This window comes from Bos indicus, chromosome X (genome assembly GCF_029378745.1).
Source record: "Bos indicus isolate NIAB-ARS_2022 breed Sahiwal x Tharparkar chromosome X, NIAB-ARS_B.indTharparkar_mat_pri_1.0, whole genome shotgun sequence".
Lineage (NCBI taxonomy): Eukaryota > Metazoa > Chordata > Mammalia > Artiodactyla > Bovidae > Bos > Bos indicus.
This window is the reverse complement of record NC_091789.1, coordinates 119,948,706-119,974,107: the sequence shown is the minus strand read 5'-3', so window position 1 is coordinate 119,974,107 and position 25,402 is coordinate 119,948,706. Positions and strand designations below refer to the sequence as shown.

At 40.1% G+C, this 25,402-nt stretch overlaps 1 protein-coding gene across 10 annotated transcripts in view; it reads right to left on the bottom strand.

Annotated features, from left to right (window-relative positions):
• The window catches only part of DMD (dystrophin), a 2,362,639-nt gene that overhangs the window by 243,802 nt on the left and 2,093,435 nt on the right, over nucleotides 1-25,402 (bottom strand). For all 10 annotated transcript variants that reach the window (XM_070783459.1, XM_070783466.1, XM_070783462.1 and 7 more), the window contains one exon: nucleotides 10,914-10,992. In XM_070783459.1, the coding sequence (XP_070639560.1) occupies nucleotides 10,914-10,992 (79 nt within the window). The remainder of the gene's footprint in view (nucleotides 1-10,913; nucleotides 10,993-25,402) is intronic.

Sequence of the window (25,402 nt, the reverse complement as noted above, 5' to 3'; positions counted from 1 at the left end):
TTCTGAAAATGGAAAACGTCCAAATGGAAAAGAAAAAAAAAAAAGAAAAACGAAAGTAATGATTTTTACCCACAGGGATGTGATTCCACCATTTCTGTTTGTGCAAAGCTTTGTATTTTGGGACAGATGACAAAATGCTACCCTAGGCCAAATGGACAAACACCTTCATTTTCTGGGGAGTGTAAAAATATACCTTTCAGAGCCAGCCTTCCACTAAAATAGTGCCCATGTGCCGTGAAACTGATCCAGCGCTGTGATGCTGGTCTCCCTGCTCTAAGCCCTCGTGAGACCCAGAGGAATCTGTCATGAGGAGGAAGGTGAAATAGGAAAGAAACAGGTACTTGTCACATCTCTGCCATGCCACTGGACCAATTTCTATGTAGGCAGGTGATGAAGGAGAGGTGCTTAGCAATCAAGGTGAAGGTCACCATTGAGCCTGAAAGCCAGTTTCTTGGAGCTTCTAAAATCTAAAAGAGGTCCATGCTATGGATGTCCCACTCAGATTGCCTCTCCCCAGCTGGTGTACCCATTCCCCGCTGTTGGCAGCACTGGCTGCTATGGTTCCACCACTCCCAGCTCCACAGAGCTGGAAACTGCCTTGCTGGTCACTACTCCCCACAACTGCTACAGCTAAGTCGCTTCAGTCATGTCCGACTCTGTGTGACCCCATAGATGGCAGCCCACCAGGCTCCCCCATCCCTGGGATTCTCCAGGCAAGAACACTGTAGTGGGTTGCCATTTCCTTCTCCAATGCATGAAAGTGAAAAGTGAAAGTGAAGTCGCTCAGTCATGTCTGACCCTCATCGACCCCATGGACTGCAGCCTTCCAGGCTCCTCCATCCATGGGATTTTCCAAGCAAGAGTACTGGAGTGGGGTGCCATTGCTTTCTCCGACTCCCCACAAATCCATGGCCAATGGAGGACTGACACAGGGGAGCAGACGCTCCCTTGCCCCCAAATGTGGCCATGTCTGAGGAGCAATTTGTGCTCTAGAGTTCTGGGACGGATCAGGTAGAAGCGAGTCTCCACTGCCATGCTTAGGCTGACTCCCTGATCAGTCTTCCCCACCTTATCCTGCTTCCCTCTCTCACACCTGAGAGGTGCTCTCTTAACAGCTGGCTTGTCCAAGAACCCTTGTGTAGGGCTCTGTTTCTGTGGAACGTCACCGAAGGCGAGGGTGAGCAATTATCCTCGTATGCCTGGGACTGAGGAGCTTTCCTGGGACATGGGAAAGTAAACACTAAAACCAAGAACATCCTGCACAAACCAGAACAAATGGGCCTCCTCTCTAAGGCAGATAGGTATTGGGGTCCTGAACTTTACCTTCTAGGGACTTGGGTGATCTGAATAACGTTAATATACTTGGTGATGTTGGTCAACTAGTCATGCCAAAAAAGAAACAGAAAGTCTTAGTTTGCAGTATTTGCTAAATTGGGAGGGGGGATAGCGGTGGGGGTGGTAGATCAATATTCTCACTATGGCGGCTGATTTCAAGCTCCCAGAGGTGTGTTTAACAATCAGCTCACAATTTCTATAATACACAACAATTGGCTCTCCTGAGCTAGTATAAGCCAGTTCCAGTGCAGAAATTCCCACAGGACAAAACTGAGAACTTTTCCTAAGCTTCCTCCTGTGTTCCAATAAATGGATGGGTAGGGCCATGTAAAATTTTGTTCCTGTGGATTCTCTCAAGCAAATAAATCTAAGGTCTAAATTGGAGAATATAAATTTGAGCTCAAGGCAAAAGGGCCATAGAAATAGGTTTTGAGAAGAGAGAGTAATGATGAACACCATGACTGCTTTCTGTGGGCGCCTGAAAGGCTATCTTTGAACTTCGGGAGACATTACCAGCATCACTGATAAATGGTTTTTAGATGGTATTACTTCCAAGTCCCCAACACTCAAGACAGCGTGTGACTGTTGAAGAAACTGGCTCAAATTATTTTGCCCTGAGATTTTACCTAATGGCTTTAGGCTGAAAATCATCTCCCATTTTACCTATGGGTTTCTTTATGACTTATATCATGATGGTTTCTTTAAGCTGATCCGAGCTTTAAATGATTGGCTTACTCGTATGTCAAATTCATCCATCCCCCGAGGACAATGGTGGCATAGATTGCAGCACTAGTAAGTGAAATGCCAGCAATTATGAAATGTGCTTAAAGTTTCCCCCACCTCACCCTTTTTATTAAGTGTGTGAGTAGGGGAGGAGGCAGTGAAGGTTTGGCAACTCTCAAGATGGAAACAAGCTTTGTAGCCTTAATGTAGCAAGGAGAAACTGTCAACACTTGGGTTACTTAAACAAGAGAAAAAGAGTGAACCAGGGATTTGATTAAGGCACTTAAGATTATAAAGCCTGCAAGAAATAAGTGATCAGTTCTTTCTTTTTTTTTTTTTACAGAGAAGGCAATGGCACCCCACTCCAGTACTCTTGCCTGGAAAATCCCATGGACAGAGGAGCCTGGTAGGCTGCAGTCCATGGGGTCGCTAAGAGTCAGACATGACTGAGCGACTTCACTTTCACTTTTCACTTTCATGCATTGGAGAAGGAAATGGCAACCCACTCCAGTGTTCTTGCCTGGAGAATTCCATGGACGGGGGAGCCTGGTGGGCTGCCGTCTATGGGGTTGCACAGAGTTGGACAAGACTGAAGTGACTTACCTTACCTTCTTTCTTTTTACAGTGTCTCATAATCTGAGAACAAGAAGATCACTCAGTGAAACTCATGGCTTTTAAATTCAGAATAAAGAGTAAAAAGGAAATTCATCTTCTGGAGTTATAGGAGAGTTTAATACTGCAAGAAGTCACTGGGTTCAGAGCTAGAGAATAAAAAATATTGCCTTTACTGTTTTTTCCCCCATCATACAAGAAATACACTGTTATTAGTAAAAAACAAAAAACAAAAAACAAAAAACACAAACCTGCAAGGGTAAAAAGAAAGTAAAACACAACAGCTGCTTGCATTTTGATGTATTCAATTTTCAGTCTTTTCTTGATATGTACCTTTCTGTTGCTTATCATTTATTTTCTAATATAGTTGTGATTATGTTGCAATTTTGAAGACAGCTTTTCCCCTTAATATATTACATGGCACAGTAGACATTTAGAAAAAGGACTATGTAAAGTTATGAATGCTATTAGACCTTGCTGAAAGGCAACATAAAAGGTCGTATTATTTACTGTCTACTATGTGGTAGTCACTATGCTAAATCTCATGCCACTGTGTACTAACAATAGAGGGGAGGAAATTTATCTCCTCTTCTTTTGGGTATAAGACATAATTCATTCTGTGTAGAATTTTACTGAACATTTATCAAGTACAGATACTCTGTTAGATACTGGAGGATATAACTGTCAACAAGACTAAAACCATCCTGTCCTTATATGTTGTTGTTTAGTTGCTCAGTCATGTCTGACTCTTTTGTGACCCCATGGACTGCAGCCCGCCAGGCTCCTCTGTCCAGAGGATTCTCCAGGTAAGAATACTGGAGTTGTTTGCCATTTCCTTCTCCAGGAGATCTTCCCAATCCAGGGATCAACCCCGAGTCTCCTGCATTGGCAGGCAAATTCTTTACCACTGAGCCACCAAGGAAACCCCCTTATAGAGATTAGATTAGGGTCTCAGATCAGATCAGTTGCTCAGTCGTGTCCAACTGTTTGCGACCCCATGAATTGCAGCACGCCAGGCCTCCCTGTCCATCACCAACTCCCGGAGTTCACTCAGACTCACGTCCATCGAGTCAGTGATGCCATCCAGCCATCTCATCCTCTGTCGTCCCCTTCTCCTCCTGCCCCCAGTCCCTCCCAGCATCAGAGTCTTTTACAATGAGTCAACTCTTCGCATGAGGTGGCCAAAGTACTGGAATTTCAGCTTTAGCATCATTCCTTCCAAAGAAATCCCAGGGCTGATCTCCTTCAGAATGGACTGGTTGGATCTCCTTGCAGTCCAAGGGACTCTCAAGAGTCTTCTCCAATACCACAGTTCAAAAGCATCAATTCTTCGGCGCTCAGCCTTCTTCACAGTCCTTCATTAGTTACACAAGTAACTGTTGAGTTCTTCTAATAAGCAAAACACTGTACTTTCAGATTAGATCCATGAAAAACATCTTTGGAAAGGAGAGGAAATACACTGAGAAGTAAATACAAGAGAATGAAAGCTACTTTTATGTCTTTTATGTCTAGTTTGACTCTAATATGCAGATACTAAGTTATACTATCAAGTTGATAGTAAAGATACTAATGCTAATAGCAAACACTTGCATAGCACTATGGCACCTACAGTGTGTTAGGCAGTGCTGTATGGCTTCCCTGATAGCTCAGTTGGTAAAAAATCCACCTGCAAGGCAAGAGACCCTGGTTCAATTCCTGGGTTGAGAAGATACACTGGAGAAGGGATAGGCTACCCACTCCAGTATTCTTGGGTTTCCCTGGTGGCTCAGCTGGTAAAGAATCTGCCCGCAATGCAGGAGACCTGGGTTTGATCCCTAGGTTGGGAAGATCCCCTGGAGAAGGGAAAGGCTACTCATTTCAGTATTCTGGCCTGGAGAATTCCATGGACTGTATAGTCCATGGGGTAAGGCACTGTTGTAAGGGTTTCACATATGTTAATTCTTTGATCTTCACTATAACACTAAGAGATATTATTACCATATTTTATTGAATTCAAAACCCTATTAAAGGGCTTCCCTGGTGACTCAGTGGTAAAGAATCCGCCTGCCAATGCAGGGGACACGGGTTTGGTCCCTGATCTGGGTAGATCCCAGATTGAAGCAGCTAAGCCCACGTGTTACAACTACTGAGCCTGTGCTCCAGAGCCCGGGAACTGCAACGACTGAGCCCACATGCCACAACTACTAAAGCCCACACACCTGAAAGCACTTGCTCTGCAACAAGAGAAGCCACCGCAGTCAGAACCCTATGCACCGAAACTAAAGAGTGGCCCCCACTCGCCACAACTAGAGAAAGCTCCTGCAGCAATGAAGACCCAGCATGGCCAAAAGTAAATAAATACAATTATTTTTAATTTTAGACATAAGGTATATTTTGATTTCAGAGCTGTTAAAACATGGGGGATATGTCTTAAATTTGATGAAATATATTATTATTCCCATTTTACAGATGAGAGATAAAGAGATTAAATATCTGAATCAATAGTTGAACCCAGGTAACCTAGTTTCAGAGTCTATACTCTTAACCAATAACTCATATCATGGGTGAAATGACACTTGGTTCAGGGGCATTGAGAGGAAAAAGTCAGGTTATATAAATCAACTTACTATGGCCCAGATCAACAGAAATAAAAGAGAGAAAAATCAGTGGTAGTATCAGATAGACTAGACAGTCACTGGCCTGTGTATTAGTTCTTAATGGGTAAGGCAACACAAGGTGTGGCATTGAAGTTCTGAAACTGGGTTCCAGTCCCAGATTTATTATAACCATCTATGTGACCTTGATTATGTCATTTGGTCTCTCTGTCCCTATTTTGTCATCTGTAAAGTAAGGGTAGGCTGGGAATACTTCAGTACCCGTCAAACATTTTTGACTGGAATGCATAAAAGGAATACATTTTATGCTATGATGTAGTGCACAGACAGACAGACACACTCACACACATACACACACATCTTTAACTGAAACCAGATACTTAGCCTTGCTTGTGCAATGTACTCTGATATTTTCTAATCTGTTCCATTTCATTCCATTAAAAAATTGCTGGTTGCAAGTCATTAAACTGATTTCAGGATTCACTAATAAGTACTTTGAAAACAAGTCATATAGACACTCTCTAAGCTTCTCTCCAGTTAGGAAATTCCACAGCACAGGGGGCCTCCTGGGGTGGGGATGAGGGCTGGAAACCCCAGGAAAGAGACAGTTGACCCATTGGCCTTACAAACAGTCATTTTCTTTTTAATTGGATCATGTTCTTACTACCTTCAGCAGAAAGTTCTCATTATCAAACTATTTGGCAAATATCACTTTAGGGCAAAATTTCTCATAGTCTGTTCCACGGCATGTTTAGTGAGAAATTAATTGGTGTGTCTGAAAAAGGCTTTGGTAGTCACAGAAGTAGGACAAGAGACTCACCGACTCTATGCTCCTCTTAGAGTTTTGATGTATATTAAGAGCTACAAGAATTCCCACAGGAAAGAAGTTTGCTTATCTTTATAACCTAGTGTTTTTCCAATCTTATTGACCCCAGAATTATTTTTTCAAGGGAGAGTTATTAACATCACAAAGAACATTAATGTTCTGAGGAACTTGGCTTGGGAAATGGCCCTTCAGGGAATTCTAGAACTTGTAAAATATTAATAACAATATAAATTCTTTCTACTATTACAGAAAGATTTTTACTTTCTCATATAGAATTATACTTCTTAATGAGAAAAGTAAAATTTAGAAGAGAAGCCCAGAAAATTGAGAAATATCCAGAAAAATCTTGAATTCTTAAAAAAAAAGTTCTTAAATTCTTGAAAATAACAAAAGTGGACTATATGCAGACTACTAGGCTAGTGAATACTATAGTACTGATGCATTTTTGATCACTGACATATGAATATATTTTTAAAATCTATAAAATTTTAAGGATAAATATATTTTAAAATCACACTACTAAAATTTCTCCTTCTTCTTGGTTTACATTGCAGAAGTCAATCAGAAGTAGTAGAATATTAAAGCTCAAATTAAAGGCAATCTAGTGTCTATCAATGGATAAAGGTGATATTTTACAATGTTTCCTCTTCTCATTTTCTCTCAGATCTAAGATAAAAGAAACAGCCTCCTTAACAAGTAGAGACTGGGCCACCAAGAAGAAACAGTGAATACTTAAGTAAAAGGCTGCCTCTTTCTACTGATAAAAGAAGAAAACAAAGACAGCTGGTAACGTAATTTTCAAAGGTGTATGTGTGTCTGACAGAGACAAAGAGAGAGACACAGAGAGAGAAGGAGACAGAGAAGTGACTGTGTGTTGGGAGGGGGGTGCGGTTAATGGTTCGTCCTTATTTCTCCTTTCTTTTAACTGTGAAGCTTCAGAAATCACTATTATTATTCCTGGTAACCTGGAAGCAAATTATTAGACACCTATCAATTCAAGCTCATTTAATATGAGCTTAGTTGTAATTTTCAAACATATTTTTACTTTTGGGGAGGGGGAACTTCTTTTTCTTTTATAGCAAATAAGTGACTTCAGAGAGGCCCTGACTCACATACGGTTTTGATGGCACACCCAATTTCTAGTGCCGCTTTCTACAGATCAATTTGGCAACACATAACAAAAGCCTTACAAATGTAAACATCCTTTAACACAGCATGTTCCATTTTGGGGGCATTTATCTTATGGAAAGAAGCTGAGGTATTTATAAAGGTGTATGAAGAATATTAGATATGATATACAATCTTCGATAAAGTACTGAAAATTTTGAAATAACCTTAAGTGATTGAGTGATTTAGAATTGTGGTAAATGTGGGACAGCCACAGAAGGGAATACTATGCCATCATTTAAAACAATGCACTCTGCAGAGGAATATTTAAATATACAAAAATATTTTTATTATAGTTCTAAGGGGAAAAAGCAGGTCATAAAGCTGTAAAATATTTTTATCCCTGTTTGGTTTAAAAAAAGGGAGAGAGAGAAAATCTGAGTTCACACACATACACACCCCTGAGAGATAGACAGAATGTGTATAAACCACATTTTTTATAGTGGTTATCTCTAAGTGGTTGGATTACAGATGATTTTTCTTTCCTGTTTGTACTCTTTGCTTTCCAAAATCTCCTTGAGGGGCCTATATTACCTCTGTAATTTAAGAGAGAGACAACACAAGGAAATAATCATTTATCTTTAGTCTCAAGATATCCTATTTCTCAAATATCCCTTTGGCCAAATTGGTATTTTGTGATTTCCATAAGCAAAGCTTCTAAGCATATATTGATACTCCACATGAATACTTAAGAAATTGGTGACGTCTAGGGCTGGCTCCATATAAGCAGGTCAATCAGTGGATTTCTGAGTGTCCGTGTATACAGGTCTGACCTTTCTGGATGTGGGCACCGTGTAATATGGGTTGAGAGGTATGGAGATGCTCCTCTTGGCCCCTTGAAGTTCTCCCCTTACAGCTCAGAGATTATGGCTGACGTTTCATCCCCAGAGAATCATTCCTCAGGCTTATGGCTTTTCACCTTATTAAGATGCAAATAACCCAGAAAAAGTACACATTAAACTTTACCTGTCACTGGGGTTAAATGAGTATAACATATCATTTTCTGAGATTAGGCTTTAATGGGGGAAGACATAGGAATTCGAGTAGGGCAGGCAGAGAGAACAAACAGTGAATAAATATATATATATATATTTATATATATATATATATAAAACATCTGAGGAACAATTAATATGCATAATAGTAATATTTTTATTTACAGTTTATGAATCACTTACATGTTATTGCACTTAATCTCAATTAAATCGAATAGAATGGCTCTGCCACCAAGGCAATTTAAGCAGACCAGAAATTGGGGGAAACATAGAAGATAAAATGTGCAGGATTTAAAATTGTTCTGGAGCTATTCTCAAAAGCCACTGTCCCACTCAATTATGTATACTGCTTTAATTTGCCCTTCTTTTTTTGACACTTTCTAAGTATTTGTGATACTGTCCAAATAATGACTGCATGTTGATAAAAAGGTCAGACCCAGTCAAGAAAATAAGACAACTTCTTGTTTCATATACTATCAATGTATAATGAAAAGAGAGGACCACTATTTTCCAGGAATTTTTGTTCTAAAATAAAATGGCCAATTGGAGACACACATGAAAGTATCAAGTCAAATACTTTAAAATGTTTGTGAGTGTGGATCTTTCTATTAACCTGTGGAAAATGGAGAAGAAAGGAAAGGACTAGAAAATGGCAATAAATGAGGAAGGCAGAAGCATGAAAGGAGAACATATAGAATTGCTTCTTCTCTATTGAAATCTATCATACTAAAAGATAGTCTATTGTGATGGTTAAAAACAGACTCTGGAGCTGACTTCTTGGGTTCGAATCCTGGCTCTGTCATCTACACCCTCTGTGACTGTGTCTCAATGTCCTCATCTTAAAAATGGGTATAATAATAATAGCACCGACCTTAAAGTTGCCATAAGAGTCAGGTTGGGTCATATTCATAATATTGTCAGGCACAACGTAATTGCCTTAAATGATGGTTCAACTCCACCAAACAAAAATAAACTCAACATGGATTAAAGATCTAAATGTAAGACTGGATACTCTGAAACTCTCAGAGGTAAACATAGGCAGAACATTCTTTCACATAAATTTTTCAATCCATCTCCTAGAATAATGGAAATAAAAACAAAAACAAATAGGACCTAATTAAACTCAAAAGCTTAATTTTTCTTTGCACAACTAACAAAACCATAAGCAAAATGAAAAGACAACCCACAGAATGGGAGAAAATATTTGAAAACAACATGACCAACAAGGGATTGATCTTCAATATTTACAAACAGCTCATGTGGCTCAATATTAAAAAAATGAACAACCCAATTAAAAAAAATGGGCAGAAGATCTAAATAGACATTTCTCCAAAGAAGACATACAGATGGTCAAGAGGCCAATGAAAAGATACTCAATGCTGCTAATTATTAGAGAAATGCAAATCAAGACTACAATGAGGCATCACCTCACACCAGTCAGAATGGCCATTATTAAAGTATATAAACAATAAATCTTGGAGAGGGTGTGGAGAAAAGAGGACCCTCTTACAGTGTTGGTGGGAATGACAACTGGTACAATCACTATGGAGAACAGTATGGAGGTTCCTTAACAAACTTACAACAGAGCTATCATATAACCCAGCAATCCCACTGCTGGGCATATATTTGGAAAAATACATAATTCAATAAGATACATGTGCTCCAATGCTCACTGTAGCACTATTTACAGTAGCCAAGACACGGAAGCAACCTAAATGACCATTGACAGAGGAATGGATAAAGAAGATGTGGTACATATATTCAACGGAATGCTACTCAGGCAAAGAAAAGAATGAAATAATGCCATTTGCAGCAACATGGATGGACCTGGAGATTATCATACTAGGTGAAGTAAGTCAGAGAGAAAGATAAATATCGTATGGTATCATTTATATGTGGAATATAAAAATATGATACAAATGAGCTTATTTACAAAACAGAAATAGACTCATAGACTTAGAGAATGAATTTATGGTTACCAGAGGGGAGGGGTGGGGGGAGTAGGATAGATAGGAAGTTTGGGATTGATATACACATTGTTATATTTATAGTATGTTCCAATATTACACTTGCAGTTAACAAAGGCCATTCCTCTTGGTTATTAATTATAGCAATACATTTACTTATAAAATATAATATTTATTAACAATATATGAATACTATAATTAATTATAAAATATAGTTATAAAATAGTAAAACAAAAATTAAAAAAATGAAGAGAGGTCAGGGATAAAAGACAGATAAGAATAGTTAGGGAAAGGAAACAGAATGGGCTGAAGTTCCAACTTATAGGCAGGGAGTATTTAATCAACTATATAAAGAATCATAGGCTCACAGTAATATATATTGAATTGTCATATAATTATATGATATTATAAGTATCAGCTTTATGAAGTGAACTGCCATGAGTAAAGATTCAAAAATATTACTCAATTTAGCACTTGAGAATACACTGTAGGAAATAATTGTGCATTAGCTGAAGAATGGACAAAATGATCTAATTGGTCCTCCTCATCTTAACCTTCTGTATCCACCCACTAAGTCATATTTCAGGATGATCTGTGCCTCTAGTGCATTTGGCAGAGACTATCAAAATTCAACTCTAAATAGCCACCAAGATGCAGTGAGGAGGGTAAGAGATGAAAGTGGTCAATGACTTACTGGAAAGGAAGTGCTGGGACGCTGGGCCAAAGTCCCTGTGGGCTTCATGCAGCTGCCTGATGCGGTCCTCAACAGCCACCTGGGAGGAAGAGGAGAGAAATGATGTCCTCTCATCAGACATAATGAGGCACAATGAAAACAATGCACCCTTTTTGGTAAGATCTTTTGAGCTTCTAAGGTCAGAACACTAAAGCAATGATTTATAACCCTGTTTTAATATCCGCTTACCTTGTGCACTCTCTGAGACTGATTTTTATCAAACTGAGCCCAAATGAGAAAGATTTGCTCTCTTGACAATGTTAAAATGAGACTTTTAAAAAACACTCTACTCATTGGTAGCCATGAGTGAACTACTGTTCCAGTTAGTACCATCAAAATTGCAAGCTCTTAAATTTTTCACAAAAAGATTTGGTAGGGAGGTCACCATTCGCCATTAAACTAGGTGATCGAAGGAACTCAGAAATGATAAATATTTTGTCTCAGCCTCTTGTCATCATTTTTAAAGAATCATACTGACTGATAATTAATGGATACTGAATGATATTTAATCACTGATAATTAATAAGTAACCAAGAGTTGATTGATACTTCATCTAAGAAATAAGAGGCAAGGTTTTAGGGTCAATGGTGAGAATAAAAAAATTTTAGATTTTACTGAACTTGGAAATTACTGGGAACTATACCTTTAACTGGCATGGATTAAAAATTGCCACTGCTTTTTTCCTATTATGTTTTTCTATACTATATTGACACAGTAGTCTGTCAGCTTAGTGAATTTCATTTTGAGTGGGTAAGAAAGGGAAAGAATTTTATGGGCAAAATGGTATATTTTGTCCATTGGCATTTTGCCAACTTTATATTAATGGTGGCCCCAGGCATCCTAGCTTTATAATTTCAAATCTTGATTTGGTTCTGAGCAGCCTATGCTAAACCAGAGGTTAGTCAGCGCTTGCCCAGAGCCATTAGAGATCAGGCAGGTTCATGCCTGTAAAACACATCTCAAATCCAACAGAAAAGTGCCTCAGGTAGTCTGGTCTAAAGTTGACTCTGACCTTCCCATATCAATCATGTACGTAGCCCAAATCCAGCACAGTCTTCTTGTTGCACGTTCTCTTTAGACTTGTCCATCTTTGCTGGGACCAAATATTTCAAAAACCAAGTAGAGTTCCCAAAAATGAAGAGTTTGCTTCATTGTGATGCACACAAACACACGAGGGACATTTGAAACCTACTTTCTCAGCCTTATGACCCTGCTGCTGCTGCTGCTCAGTCAGTAAGTTGTGTTTGACTCTTTGTGACCCTTTGGACTGACTGTAGCCCCCCAGGCTCCTCTTTCCATGGGATTTTTCAGGCGCCAATACTGGAGTGCGCTGTCATTTCCTTCTCCAGGGGATCTTCCGACCCAGGGATTAAACCATGTCTCCTGCGTCTCCTGCATTGTAGGTGGATTCTTTTTTATTATTTTCTAGAGTGAATTTTGTATTTAAATCTCTTTACAAATTGAATTCAGTATTTTTAAAATTTATTTTATAAAGTTAATTTATTTCAATTGGAGGCTAATTGCTTTACAATATTGTGGTGGTTTTTGCCATACATTGACATGAATTAGCCATTGGTATACACGTGTCCCCCATCCCGCACCCCTCTCCCACCTCCCTCCCCATCCCATCCCTCTGGGTTGTCCCAGTGCACTGGCTTTGAGTGCCCTATCTCATGCATCGAACCTGGACTGGCGATCTATTTCACATGTGGTAATATATATGTTTCAATGCTATTCTCTCAAATCATCCTACCCTCACCTTCTCCCGCAGAGTCCAAAAGTCTGTTCTTTGTATCTGTGTCTCTTTTGCTGTCTTGCGTATAGGGTCGTTGTTACCATCTTTCTAAATTCCATGTATATGCGTTAATATACTGTATTGGTGTTTTTCTTTCTGATTTACTTCACTCTGTATAATAGGCTCCAGTTTCGTCCACCTCATTAGAACTGACTCAAATGTGTTCTTTTTAACAGCTGAGTAATATTCCATTGTGTTATGTACCACAGCTTTCTTATCCATTCAACTGCCAATGGACATCTAGGTTGCTTCCATGTCCTAGCTACTGTAAACAGTACTGTGCTGAACATTGGGGTACATGTGTCTCTTTCACTTCTGGTTGGATTCTTTACCTGCTGAGCCATCGGGGGAAGTGGCTCAGATGGTGAATGCAATACAGGAGACGCAGGTTTGATCCTTAAGTCGGGGGTCAAAAAGAGTTGGACAGGAGTGAGCAAATAACACTTTCACTTTCTTATGACCCTGCACTCCCAAACTCTACCTGCCTGTCCTGTGGCATTCCATCCGACTTAACACCCCTGAGGCTTCCCTCTGGAGTGCTTGTATTCCCCTTTTCTCCCATTCAAGGCTGGTCTATGTTGGCTTCCTCAGCATTCTTGCAGTCCATGGTTTATACCTGGAGCACTTCTATCAGAGCCACTCCTTCATTATATGGATGGACTGTAACCATTCCCTGCTCACTTCTTCTGTTCTCCCCTCCCTCCCACAGGATGCACTGAATCCTGCATGTAGTAAGTGGTAAGAAATATTTGTGTAATGACTAGTCGATCAAACTGGTGGGTAAATGTGTGTGTGTGTGTGTGTGTGTGTGTGTTTGTGTATGCATGCACCAGTGTGAGAAAGAGAGAAGGAGAGAGGGAGGAAGACATGGGAGAATAAATGAGAATGCTCACTGACACTAACTACATGCTCTAAGTCCCTGGGTAAATTATTTGAGTCTTAACTTACCTTATCATTACAATGGGACAATATGTCCTACCTCATGGAATTACTATGGGGATTAAATAAGATGATACATGTGTTTAGCTCAGTTTCTATCATATGATAATTGCTCAGTAAATGCTAGTAGCTACTGTTATTGTTGCTATTATGCCTAATAAATGGAGAGGGATAGGTTATAGTGTGCAAGGCACCACATAAAATTCAAAAATGGATAGTATTGTTAATCACTTTGTACATGACAATATGAAGTAACATGCAATCTTCCCAATAATTCTATGGAAGGAAGTAATATTATTTCCCCAGTTCACAGATATAAAAACTGAAGCATGAGAGGATAAAAAAAATCAACTGAACAAGATTGGCCTAAGCTTAAGTAGTTAGTAAACTGGCAGGTCCTGGATTCAAGCTCATTCAGTCTAGCTGTTGGTCTTCACTGCTACTCCAGAGATTATGGTTGGAAAAAAGTAGTGTATAAATATTTAATAAGCAGTGGGCTTTTTAATTTACTTTTACATTAATTTACTGAAAGCAGATCTAACCTAGTGCACCTATCTATGAAACCTTTAGCCATCAGTATATTTTATGGCCCCGTGCAAGGTCAGTTCCTGGTCTTGAAGAATGTGGTACCTTAAGATTGTAGACAAGAGCTGTAGAAAAACATGCAAATGAATGTGTGGAACATGTAATTCTTTCTAAAGGCAGAACGGGTTGTTTCATAATGAAATCAAAGAAGAGAGGAATGTGAAATTTGGGGTGGGTAGGAAGGGATGGGGAGGCCATATGGAAACGGGCACTGAGCAGAAATCTTGGCACATGCTGAGAGAGAAATCCCCAAGGGGACACGTGGAAGACTGGGTGGCGAAGGAGAATGAGCATGCCACAGGCCATTTCTTCCGGTGATAGTGTTAGTAGCTTCATAGGGACCATGTGGGAACAGCATCAGAATCCATTATAAGCACCTGATCTGAAGGGTGCTTTCTTCTTATATAGGAAGGGCCATGGTGGTAGTTTCCAGTGTATACCCAATATTATTAAGAATTTAAAATGAGATAAAAATGAATCGCCACCCCTATAACTCAAACTTAAGAAAAGGTATGAGAGTGAGATAGAAATTTAAAATGCATCATCTTAACTAATGAGAACAGACCTTATAGTACAGGGAACTCTACTCATTGCTCCAAGGTGACCTAAGTGGGAAGGAAATCCAAGGAAGAGGGGATATATGTATACGTACAGCTGACCCACTTTGCTGCACAATAGAAACTAACACAACATTGTAAAGCAATTATACCCCAATAAAAAATAAGATGCACCATGTAATGAAATGAAGTCTTCAGAAAGCAGTCTTAACTAAAGAATTAAGCATAAAATATTTCTTTTCACAAATTATCTTTGGAGAAAGGTACGGCATGGACTGAATGCATAGTTGAGTAAATAATTTTAAGAAAGAAGCACCTGAAAGCACAGAAAATCCTCATAAACTGTAGCTACTTAGGAACAATGCACTTGTGAGCAATTAGACAAGGAGAAGAAATTTGATAACCTTTTAAAACAATAACTTCCATGTGTTAGGCCTTACCAACTGGATTTTTTTTTATAAAACCAATATAAAATTCTATATACAAACTAGGAAGCAAAAGTCAGAAATTTTACCCTGTTACCTTGTATTCTGGCACAATTCATTCTTTACTTGGTTGTTTATTTCTTCCTTTTATAAGTATATGTTAATATAGAAAGAGATATGAAAGGAAGGAATGCTACAGTCTTGATCTTTGGAAGCATAAAGGGTTGGAGGTGAGGAATGCAAATAAGACGGAAAATTCTGGGGTAGCAAGCGGAACACTGGTGTCAGACAGGACAGTGAGATGCAGTTAGCTAGGCATGCTGCAAGCAGATGATGCAAAGCAAGACTCTGCAGATGCTGAGGCTCAAGATTTACCCCATTAGCAAAGGGAACCACTGAAGATTTCTGTGAGGGGACATGTGATTTGAGAGGGAAGTTGAGGTTTAGGGAGATGAATCTGTCAGCATGACAGATCCAAAGAGGCTGAGAGCAGTTAGAGGATGTTGGAATTGATCTGACAAGACTTGGGGTAATATGTGTTGGAATGAAGACCGTGCTGCCTGGAACAGAATAGAAGGTACAGACTGGGAGGCATTTTGAAATAAGGAAAAACTAAATACTTTGGTATGGGAGTGTAATTTTGGTAGAAGTGAATAGAACTTCAGGATTTCCAAGGTGGAAGACTGGGAGTTTGCTGATGGAAATATCGAAATGAGAAAGGGGAGGGATGACAAATGGGTAAAGGAATTCTTTTGGAACAGAAAGAATTTGACCTAACAGGGAAAGATTTAACTGGAGACGTCACGTATAGCCAGTTGGGGAAATTTGCCCCAGTCGTTTAAGGGAGGAAAGTGAAGTGAAACTGAAAATGGTAGGATTGAGCATTAGAAGGTGAGCAGAGAAGGAAGACCCAAAGGAGTCTAAATAGAATTATTTAAAGAGACAGGAAGGGGACTTCCCTGGTGGTCCAGTGGTTAGGATTCCAGGCTCCCAGCACAGGGGGGCCTGGGTTCAATCCCTGGTTGGGGAACTAGATCTCACATGCTACAACTAAGAGTTCACATTGTACAACTAAAGATCCTACATACCACGACTAAAACTTGGCACAGCCAATAAATAAATAAATGGTGGTGGTCTAGTCACTCAGTTGTGTCTGACTCTTTGCCACCCCATGGACTGTGGCCCGCCAGGCTCCTCTGTCCATGGGATTCTCCAGGCAAGAATACTGGAGTGGGCTGCCATTTCCTTCTCCAGGGATATTCCTGACCCAGGGATGGAACCTGGGTCTCTTGCATTGCAGGCAGATTCTTTTACCAACTGAGCTACAAGGAAAGCTAAAAATAAATAAGCAAATAAAAAATAAAAATAAATAGGAAGAACCCAATTTCCCCCAAATTCATAGACCATACCTCTGTTTCCTTTCATAAAAAGAAATACAATTATAACATCATTTTGGAAGCATGCATCTTCTGTCTACAATTAGATCATAGATCAAGAAAGCTTAGAACTGGAAGAAACCTTATCTATTGATACACAAGGGTCTACTCTTTAGAACTATCCCAGATGGGCAGAAGACTGCCATCTGTTCCCTGAGTACTCATGATCTAGCTTCCAGCATTTCTTTAGAAAAAGCAAGTCAGAGGGGGAAAATGTCTTAAAAAACAACAACAACAAAATCAAAAAACAAACGTGCTCTGTGAGAATAAGGACTCATCTTTCTTTCCCTAGTATGTTCCAGGTGACTAGCACAGTTCCTGGCATACAGCAGGTACTCGATTCATACTAATTGAATGAATTAATCTGTAGTTTATTCAAGGATCTTCACCATAACCACTACTTTTTTTTTTTTTTTGGTTCTGCCATGGTATGTGGGATCTTAGTTCCCTGACCAGGGATCGAACCTGCTCCCCCTGTAGTGGAAGCCCAGAGTCTTAACCACTGGACTGCCAGGAAAGTCCCATAACTACTATATTTTGAATGAAGAATTTTATTTTCAAGAGGCCCAAATCAAGTTTTGGAAAGACCTTTCCTACCTCCCTTGCTTCTTTCTTTCCTTCTTTTTTGATGTTCAAATTTTATTTAGAAAAAAAAAAAGGAAAAAAGAAAACCATTTAGATTCATTGTGCCTACATTAGATTTAGAAAAAGTTTTTTTAAGCAGTAATTTGTATGACAAACCCAGAGTCCAAATCTCCTCCATTTTTGTTTTATTCTAATTTTTAAATAATCATATTTGAGAGCTCTGAGGACTATATACAATTCTTCTTTGCTTTCTCCTTTCAGATGAGTTCTATAGGCAGCGTACTCTTTGCAGACATCCCTTTTTTCACTCTACCAAGAAATGTCTCTCTATTCATTCTAAAGATATTTACTACAATGTAAGTTCCTTGTCCACAAAGATAGGGACCTTGTCTGCCTCATTCACAGTTTAGCACAGTGCCTAATACAAAGGAGATGCTCAATATTCAATAAATGAGTCAATGAATAGGCTTTTTGAGTTCTTGTTACATTAGGCACTATGCTAAGTATGATTAAGGTATACTTGAAAGTGTAATTTTGGGGCTAATGAATGAGCTCTGAGTCCTTCAAGTAAATTAATGATAACCACTCCATTCTCAGCTGTGACTGTTTCCCAATGTTCAGTCAATTCCTCTGTGTATTTTGAAGACTGTTTCCCAATGTTCAGTCAATTCCTCTGTGTATTTTGAAGGATATCTTTATTTCATTTTTTCCCTTTAAAATTGCTTTAAATAAGCCAAAAGGAAAAGAAAGATAAAGGACAGATACTAACCCTGTGGCTGCCAGTAAAGATTTCAAATAAAATTGGTCTAAATGCAAATATTTGATACTTAACTTGTTTTAAGTTCTACTTTTTCTTTTGACCTGCTCGTTAATTACCTTTAAGTTTTAACCATTGCTAGGCAATGTGTTTCCTTCCTAGTATTCAAGTGTTCTTACTGGCACTATATCCATAAATGGTGCTTACCACAGTCTTAGGAAAAGATGTAACTGGGAGTGTACATTTCAATTATCTGACTCTCGACTTGTCTAAACCCTTGAAAAATATCCATGGGCATGCAAGAACCAGACTTCACACCTCCACTGATGAGCCCATAAAAATAAAACTCTCCTTGTGATGGGATGCTAGTGAATAAATGACTCGCATGCACACAAATGTCTCTCTACAGTCTACTCACGAGGCTTTGTCCAGGAAATGTACAGTTTGTATACTTTCCTGTCCTTACTTAACTGGGGGAAGGCTTCAGAATTCATTCTTACTTCTAAATTCTTACTGTAACATTCCTAAATATGTGCCCAAACGTTATCCTGGAAATGCTCCTGAGATTTATAACAGTTTAAGATCCTCTTAAAGAATTGTAGTTCTTTTCAGTTAAAATCCATTCTTATTCTAATGCTGATTTTTTTTTTTTTTTTTTGAGCTGTGTCTGAAAAGAAAATGGTCTGAAATGGTCTGAGATAAGGTTTGAAATGAGGACATAATGGGTACAGCTTCGTGGCAAAACAATCTGGGTTTGCTGAATGCAAAAGTTGGCTGAATTCTCTTTTCCTTGAACTTATTTTCATGTTTTCTTGACCCTGAGACACTTCTGAGTTAAACAGAGTTTCTTGCATTTGACTTCAGGATAGATCACAGGAAGGCAACAAGTGCTAGCACTGTGCTCGCTCTGAGTAGGACCATAATTATCAGTTGAGTTTGTGTGATTTATGGCATGGATGCTAATGCTTGCATCTGAAACGTCATTAATTCACTTCCTTTTATGTTCTCTCAGAGCTTTTTTGTTTCTTTTCTGCTTCCAAATTTGTATTTCTGGGCTGATTCCTATCTTCTTAGGGCTTCCCTGGTGGCTCAGATGGTAAAGAAACTGCCTGCAATGTGGTAGACCTAGGTTCAATTCCTGGGTTGGGAAGATCCCCTGGAGGAGGGCATGGCAACCCACTCCAGGATTCTCGCCTGGAGAATCCCCATGGACAGAGGAGCCTGGTGGGCTACAGTCCACAGGGTCACAAAGAGTTGGACAGGACTGAGCGACTAAGAGTTTCACTACTTTCATTTCCGGTCTTCTTAATCTCAGACTCCTTTTCTTATTCCTTCTTTCACTTTCCTCTCTCTTCCAACCACTCCTCCACCTCAGCCGCTCTTTCCAATTGTGTCCTGCACAACCCCCTAGAAGAGCACACTGACTCTGTTGAGATAAACAGAGAGGGCTGAAAATAAAGTGGCTGTGCACCCGTGCAAGGCAGGTGGGGCAGGAGGTGAACAGGAGCCCCAGTCTAGGGCCAGCCCTAGGCTTCTTCAGGAACGCCAGTCCTCTACTGCTGACGGCCTCTGCCATCAAACAGAAAGTAAGGGAGGACAGAACAGCAAGCCCTTTGTCCACTGTTCAGCTTTTAGCTTTCACCTCACCGATTTTGAAAATGCACTTTGGAATTTTGCTTTTTTCTTCTTCATTTTCATGTTAACTGCCTCATTCCATGATAATAGAGTCAGGTTATATTAACATTAAGTCGACTTCATAGACCCAAGTACCTTAAGGGTATCATTAATTTTAATTTATGGAAGCAGCAATCAACCTCCTTTGCTTGCTTCATTTGTCAAAATCTTTAGTTTTTGTTATTCATACACACTATTATGAAAAAAAAGTGTAATGGGAAGGGAAGAGATCTTGGAAGCATTTTTATGCTCTCTTTTTCTTGTCTTAAAGAGATAAGAGAAAAAGCTCAATGACTATGCTTGGATGATATAATTGGACGCAGATTTTATCTTCAAAAAATAGGTTGCCTTTAAAAACCTTTCTTAATGTATCACATGCTTTGCAGCAGGAACTAAAGTCAAGTGGCTGGCACCTTGCGACACCAATACGTTAAATCTTTTACATTTTAGCTTCAGCTATTTATTCCTGAGCTTTATTTATTCCACATTTGGAAGATAGCATTCTTGCAGAAATTTTCTGAGGCCACTGGAGCATTCCTTTCTTGTGACATTTTGGGTCAGAAGTAGCTTAATGCTCCCATGGTAATGACATAGTTATGCCTCCTGGTACTAGAACACAGGCGTGTGCCCAAAGACCAGACGTGGCAATCTGAAATAAGTATCAAGGAGATAAAACAGAACTGATATCATGTGGGGAGGGGAAAGACAATGTATATAACAGCAAATTCACACTGAAAGATGACTAAAGCTGGGTGAAATCCTGAAGATAAATGAAAAAAGAAAAAGCACCAGAAATTATACATTTTTTTAATGGTTGCCAGGGGAAGGCAATAGTTAAGGAGTTTGGGATGGACATGCACACACTGCTATATTTAAAATGGATAACCAATAGGGACCTATTGTGTAGCACAGGGAACTCTGCTCAATGTTATGTGGCAGCCTGAAGGGGCGGGGAGTTTGGGGGAGAATGGATACATGTATTTGTATGGCTGAGTCCCTTCATTGTTCACCTGAAACTACCACAACATTGTTTATTTATCAGCTATGTGCTAAGTCATCCTAAAGGCTGGGTGTTCTTTGGAAGGACTGATGCTGAAGCTGAAACTCCAATACTTTGGCCACCTCATGTGAAGAGTTGACTCATTGGAAAAGACACTGATGCTGGGAGGGATTGGGGGCAGGAGGAGAAGGAGACAACAGAGGATGAGATGGCTGGATGGCATCACCGACTCGATGGACGTGAGTGTGAGTGAACTCCGGGAGTTGGTGATGGACAGGGAGGCCTGGTGTGCTGCGATTCATGGGGTCGCAAAGAGTCAGACATGACTGAACGACTGAACTGACTGACTGATGTGCTAAGTCGTTTCAGTCGTGTCCGACTCTTTGCGACCCCATGGACTGTAGCCCAGCAGGCTGCTCTGTCCATGGGATTCTCCAGGCAAGAATACTAGAGTGGGTTGCCATTTCCTTCTCCAGGGGATTTTCCTGTCCCAGGGATCTAACCTGAGTCTCCTGCATTGCAGATAGATTCTTTACCACTGAGCCACCAGGGCAATACACTGATACAAAATAAGATGTTTATAAAAGAAGAAATTGAACATTTTTTTTATCTTGATGGCAAAATCTTTGTATTTTGAGTAATAATACACCTGTAGGTTTTCAGTTTGTCCTATCAATCACCTTGACAATGATGGCTGGAGGGACAATCTGCTGAAGTAGGCAGGCAAAAATCCTTAACTCAGGAAATGGAAGCCCCTGAAATCCCACAGCCTCCCCACAACACTGCCAAAGCTTCCTGACCTTGATTCCCTGCACAGTCGATTGGGCCACATATGAAAGAACCTTGTCTGCCACAAGCCCCTGTTTCCAGTTCCCAGCTCTCCTCCTCCAGGCCACTGAAAAGCGCCTTTCTTTTCTGTCACTGATGCAGAGCTGCCAAACCAGTATCATGCTGTTCCTTACAAATCAATAATAAACCAGAAGATCTCGTCTACTATACTTCCCGATCCTGCAAGCTTCAGTCCTTCTCACTTTTTTTTTCTTTGTATATCAGAAAGAGGCACAAGTCAAATAAGTGAGTACATTTCATGTTTCTAAATAAAGGACAGAAGATGGGGTGATGCACTTCTATTGCTTCTTAGTGTGCATTCATCAGAAAGTGAAAGTGAAGGTCGCTCGGATGTGTCCGACTCTGCGGGCCCATGGACTATACAGTCCATGGAATTCTCCAGGCCGGAATATTGGAGTGGGTAGCCTTTCCCTTCTCCATGGGATATTCCGAAGCCAGGGATTGAACCCAGGTGTCCTGCATTGCAAGCGGATTCTTTACCAACTGAGCTACCAGGGAAGCCCAGTCAGAACTGGAGCTAAAACTCTAAGACACATTCATTCCTCCTCTGGCTATATAGTCTCCTCCTCGGCTTTCCTGGTACTCTTTAGACTGATCTTTCCCTTTCTCTCCACCTCCCTCTTCCTGCTTCATTCCACCTCACCCCAAGCCCGAGGTAGTGTGTGAGCGCCCCCAAATAGTCCTAAGACTCACCTGAACTATTTGAGATATTCTTACTTCAAATCTAAAGGAAAACTACTTTTTTAAAAATGTTTATTCATTTATTTCTCTGCACCCGGTCTTAGTTGTAGCATATGGGATCTAGTTCCCCGACCAGGGATTGAATCCAGGCCCCCTGCATTGGGAGCATGGAATCTTAGCCACTGGACCACCAGGGAAGTCCCCAAAACTTTACATAGTACAGAAAACTACAGGGGAAAAAAATCCAAGATACAATGTGATCTTTTATAGGAGAAACAAAAGATTGAATTTCTAGGTCATCACAGAAGTAGCTATACTTCCTTCAGCAATAATCTGAGGTACTTTATGAGATTCTTCCTTTCACTAAAGCAAGAAATCCTAAAATCCATCAGGATACATGCACTGTACCTTGCCTTTCGTTTTAATCCTCAAGTGAAACCAAGACAGCAAAGTGTAATAAAAATGCATATAGCCCCAGGCTTTCTGCCTTAGCAAAGAGAGAAAAAATAAGCTTCTTGACTTAATATGTCTACTGTGAATAATCAGCCACGGCATTTTGGGATCTCATTTTATAATCTTAACGTATAGCAGTGAACTCCATGCTCGTGGTGTGACAAGAATAAAGAAATTTTTTTTTCTTTCTTGTAAAAAAGATTTTTCTTCCTGTTTTAAGAAACAGATATATGTGTCAACTTAAAAAAAAAAAGCAGGAGGGGGAATCTCTTGATTTTTAGTAATACATTTTCTGTATTTTTACCCAAAGTTGTCAATGAAGGGTGGGCAAAGTGAAATGGGGTCTTAGGCTGTGTAATGGTGGGGCTAACATTTGGTTTGGAAGCTTTCACAGTTCCCTGTCCAGATGCTTAAGCCTGTCATTCCCCAGTATTGGTTCTTAGCTAATTAATAAACATCCCTAGGAAGATCAATGATGGCTCATAACAGGCTGCTAGCACTACAGCTTTATTTGCATTTCAAAAGCAACTTTAATTAAATAATTAAGCAATTAATTACTCAAATACTTATTGAGTGCTTATAAGGCACTCTGCTAGGAGAGAAAGGAAAAATGAATAAGGAAATAAGGAGCCCACTTTAAACGAATTTATGGTTTAGATATTTATAAATAGGTATGATAAAGTGGCAGAAGAAAGACTGGCATGTAGGGCAGTCATGCCTTGATTTGACAGAGTATCACAACTACCTGGACAGTTTCTTAAAAAGACAGATTCTTAGCTCATATCTTGGGCATCCCAGGTGGCTCAGTGTTAAAGAACTTTCCTGCTAATGCAGGAGATGCAAGAGACATGGGTTCAATCCCTGGGTCAGAAGATCCCCTGGAGGAGGAAATGGCTACCCACTCCAGTATTCTTGCCTGGAGAATTCCATGGCAGAAGAGCTTGGCTGGGCTACAATGCATGGGGTTATAAAGAGTCGGACATGGTTGAGCAACTAACACACACACACACACACACACACATATAGATCATCTCTAGAATGTCTCAGTCTGTTTGGGGCTAGGGCTCAAGAACCTGTACTTTCTTTATAGCAGCAGTCTTCAACCTTTTTGGCTCCAGGGACCAGTTTTGTGGAAGACGATTTTTCCATGGACCAGGTTAGGGGCAATGGTTTCGGGATGATTCAAGTGCATTACACTCACTGTGCACTCTATTTCTATTATCATTGCATTGGCTCCACTAGAGATCATCAGGCATTAGATCCTGGAGGCTGGGGACTCCTGCTTTAAAGCTCTACCGAGGTTGACATATAGCCTGTCTTTGGAGCAACTGCTGTAGTGGAAAGGCTATCAGTACTGTGGATCAAGAAAACCTGAGTTCAGATCCCCTCCTAGCTGTTTGACCTTCAGCATCTTATCTAATAGTCTATAAGCATTAGTTTCCTTCTTGGTAGGCAGAAACACTGAACAACAACAGCAGTGATGAGAGTAACAATAGCTAACATTTATAGAGCACTTACTACTTGCCTCTTGTGGCTCAGATGGTAAAGAATCTGCCTGCAATGTGGGAGAACTGGGTTCGATCCCTGGGTTGGGAAGATCCCCTGGAGAAGGGAAAGGCTACCCAGTCCAGTATTCTGGCCTGGAGAATTCCATGGACGAGTCCACTGGGTCACAAAGAGTTGGACATGACTAACTTTCACCTTCACTTTTCACTTAGCTGCTGCTGCTAAGTCACTTCAGTTGTGTCCAACTCTGTGCGACCGCATTGACGGCTGCCCACCAGGCTCCCCCATCCCTGAGATTCTCCAGGCAAGAACCCTGGAGTGGGTTGCCATTTCCTTCTCCACTGCATGAAAGTAAAAAGTGAAACTGAAGTTGTTCAGTTGTGTCCGACTCTTAGCGATCCCATGGACTGCAGCCTACCAGACTCCTCCATCCATGGGATTTTCCAGGCAAGAGTACTGGAGTGGGGGGCCATTACCTTCTCCACTTTTCACTTTACTACATGCCAAATGCTGTTTTAAGAGCTTTATGGGTATATTTTCATTGAAGCTTTTCCTACTCTAAGGAAAACTTGACAAGAGCAGGACTTGGTCTTAATCATTCAGTGCTGTATCCCCAGGATCCAGGTCAATGCTGGCCTTTTAGTATGCATCCAATTAAACTCTTAAATGAACACCACAGTGAGAAAGGTACTCCTATTTACAATCATTTTACAGAGGCAGAATATAGTATATAGAGAAAGGTTGGAGAATCTATTTCTCAACCCTCAGTAGATGCTCACTCCTTTCTTTTCCTGGGAACTGTGATCAAAGCACTGAAAGAAACATAAATAGCTATAAGGCTTACACAGTGTCTGGACTGAATTATTGAAGGAATGAAGCATTTAAGCTGGGCCTTCAAAGTTGGGTAAGATTTTGATGGGCAAAAACACAACAAACATTCTGTGTGGCTAGGGCAGAATGAGCAATGTTTCTGGCATTGGGAATGGCCCAGATGTGGGGTATGAACAGAGGGGGAGCTGAAGAATACCGGGCTGGTAATGTAGCTTGGAGTCAAACCAGAGAAGCACTTGACTGTCAGGTTTAAGAATAGAGACTTCAGTTTTTTCACGGGAAGGCATTCAAATGTTTTCCTAAATAAGTACTTTTAAAATGGACTTTTTTTGTCATGCATTCACATAACACAATTCAAGAAGAACAATAAAAATCTC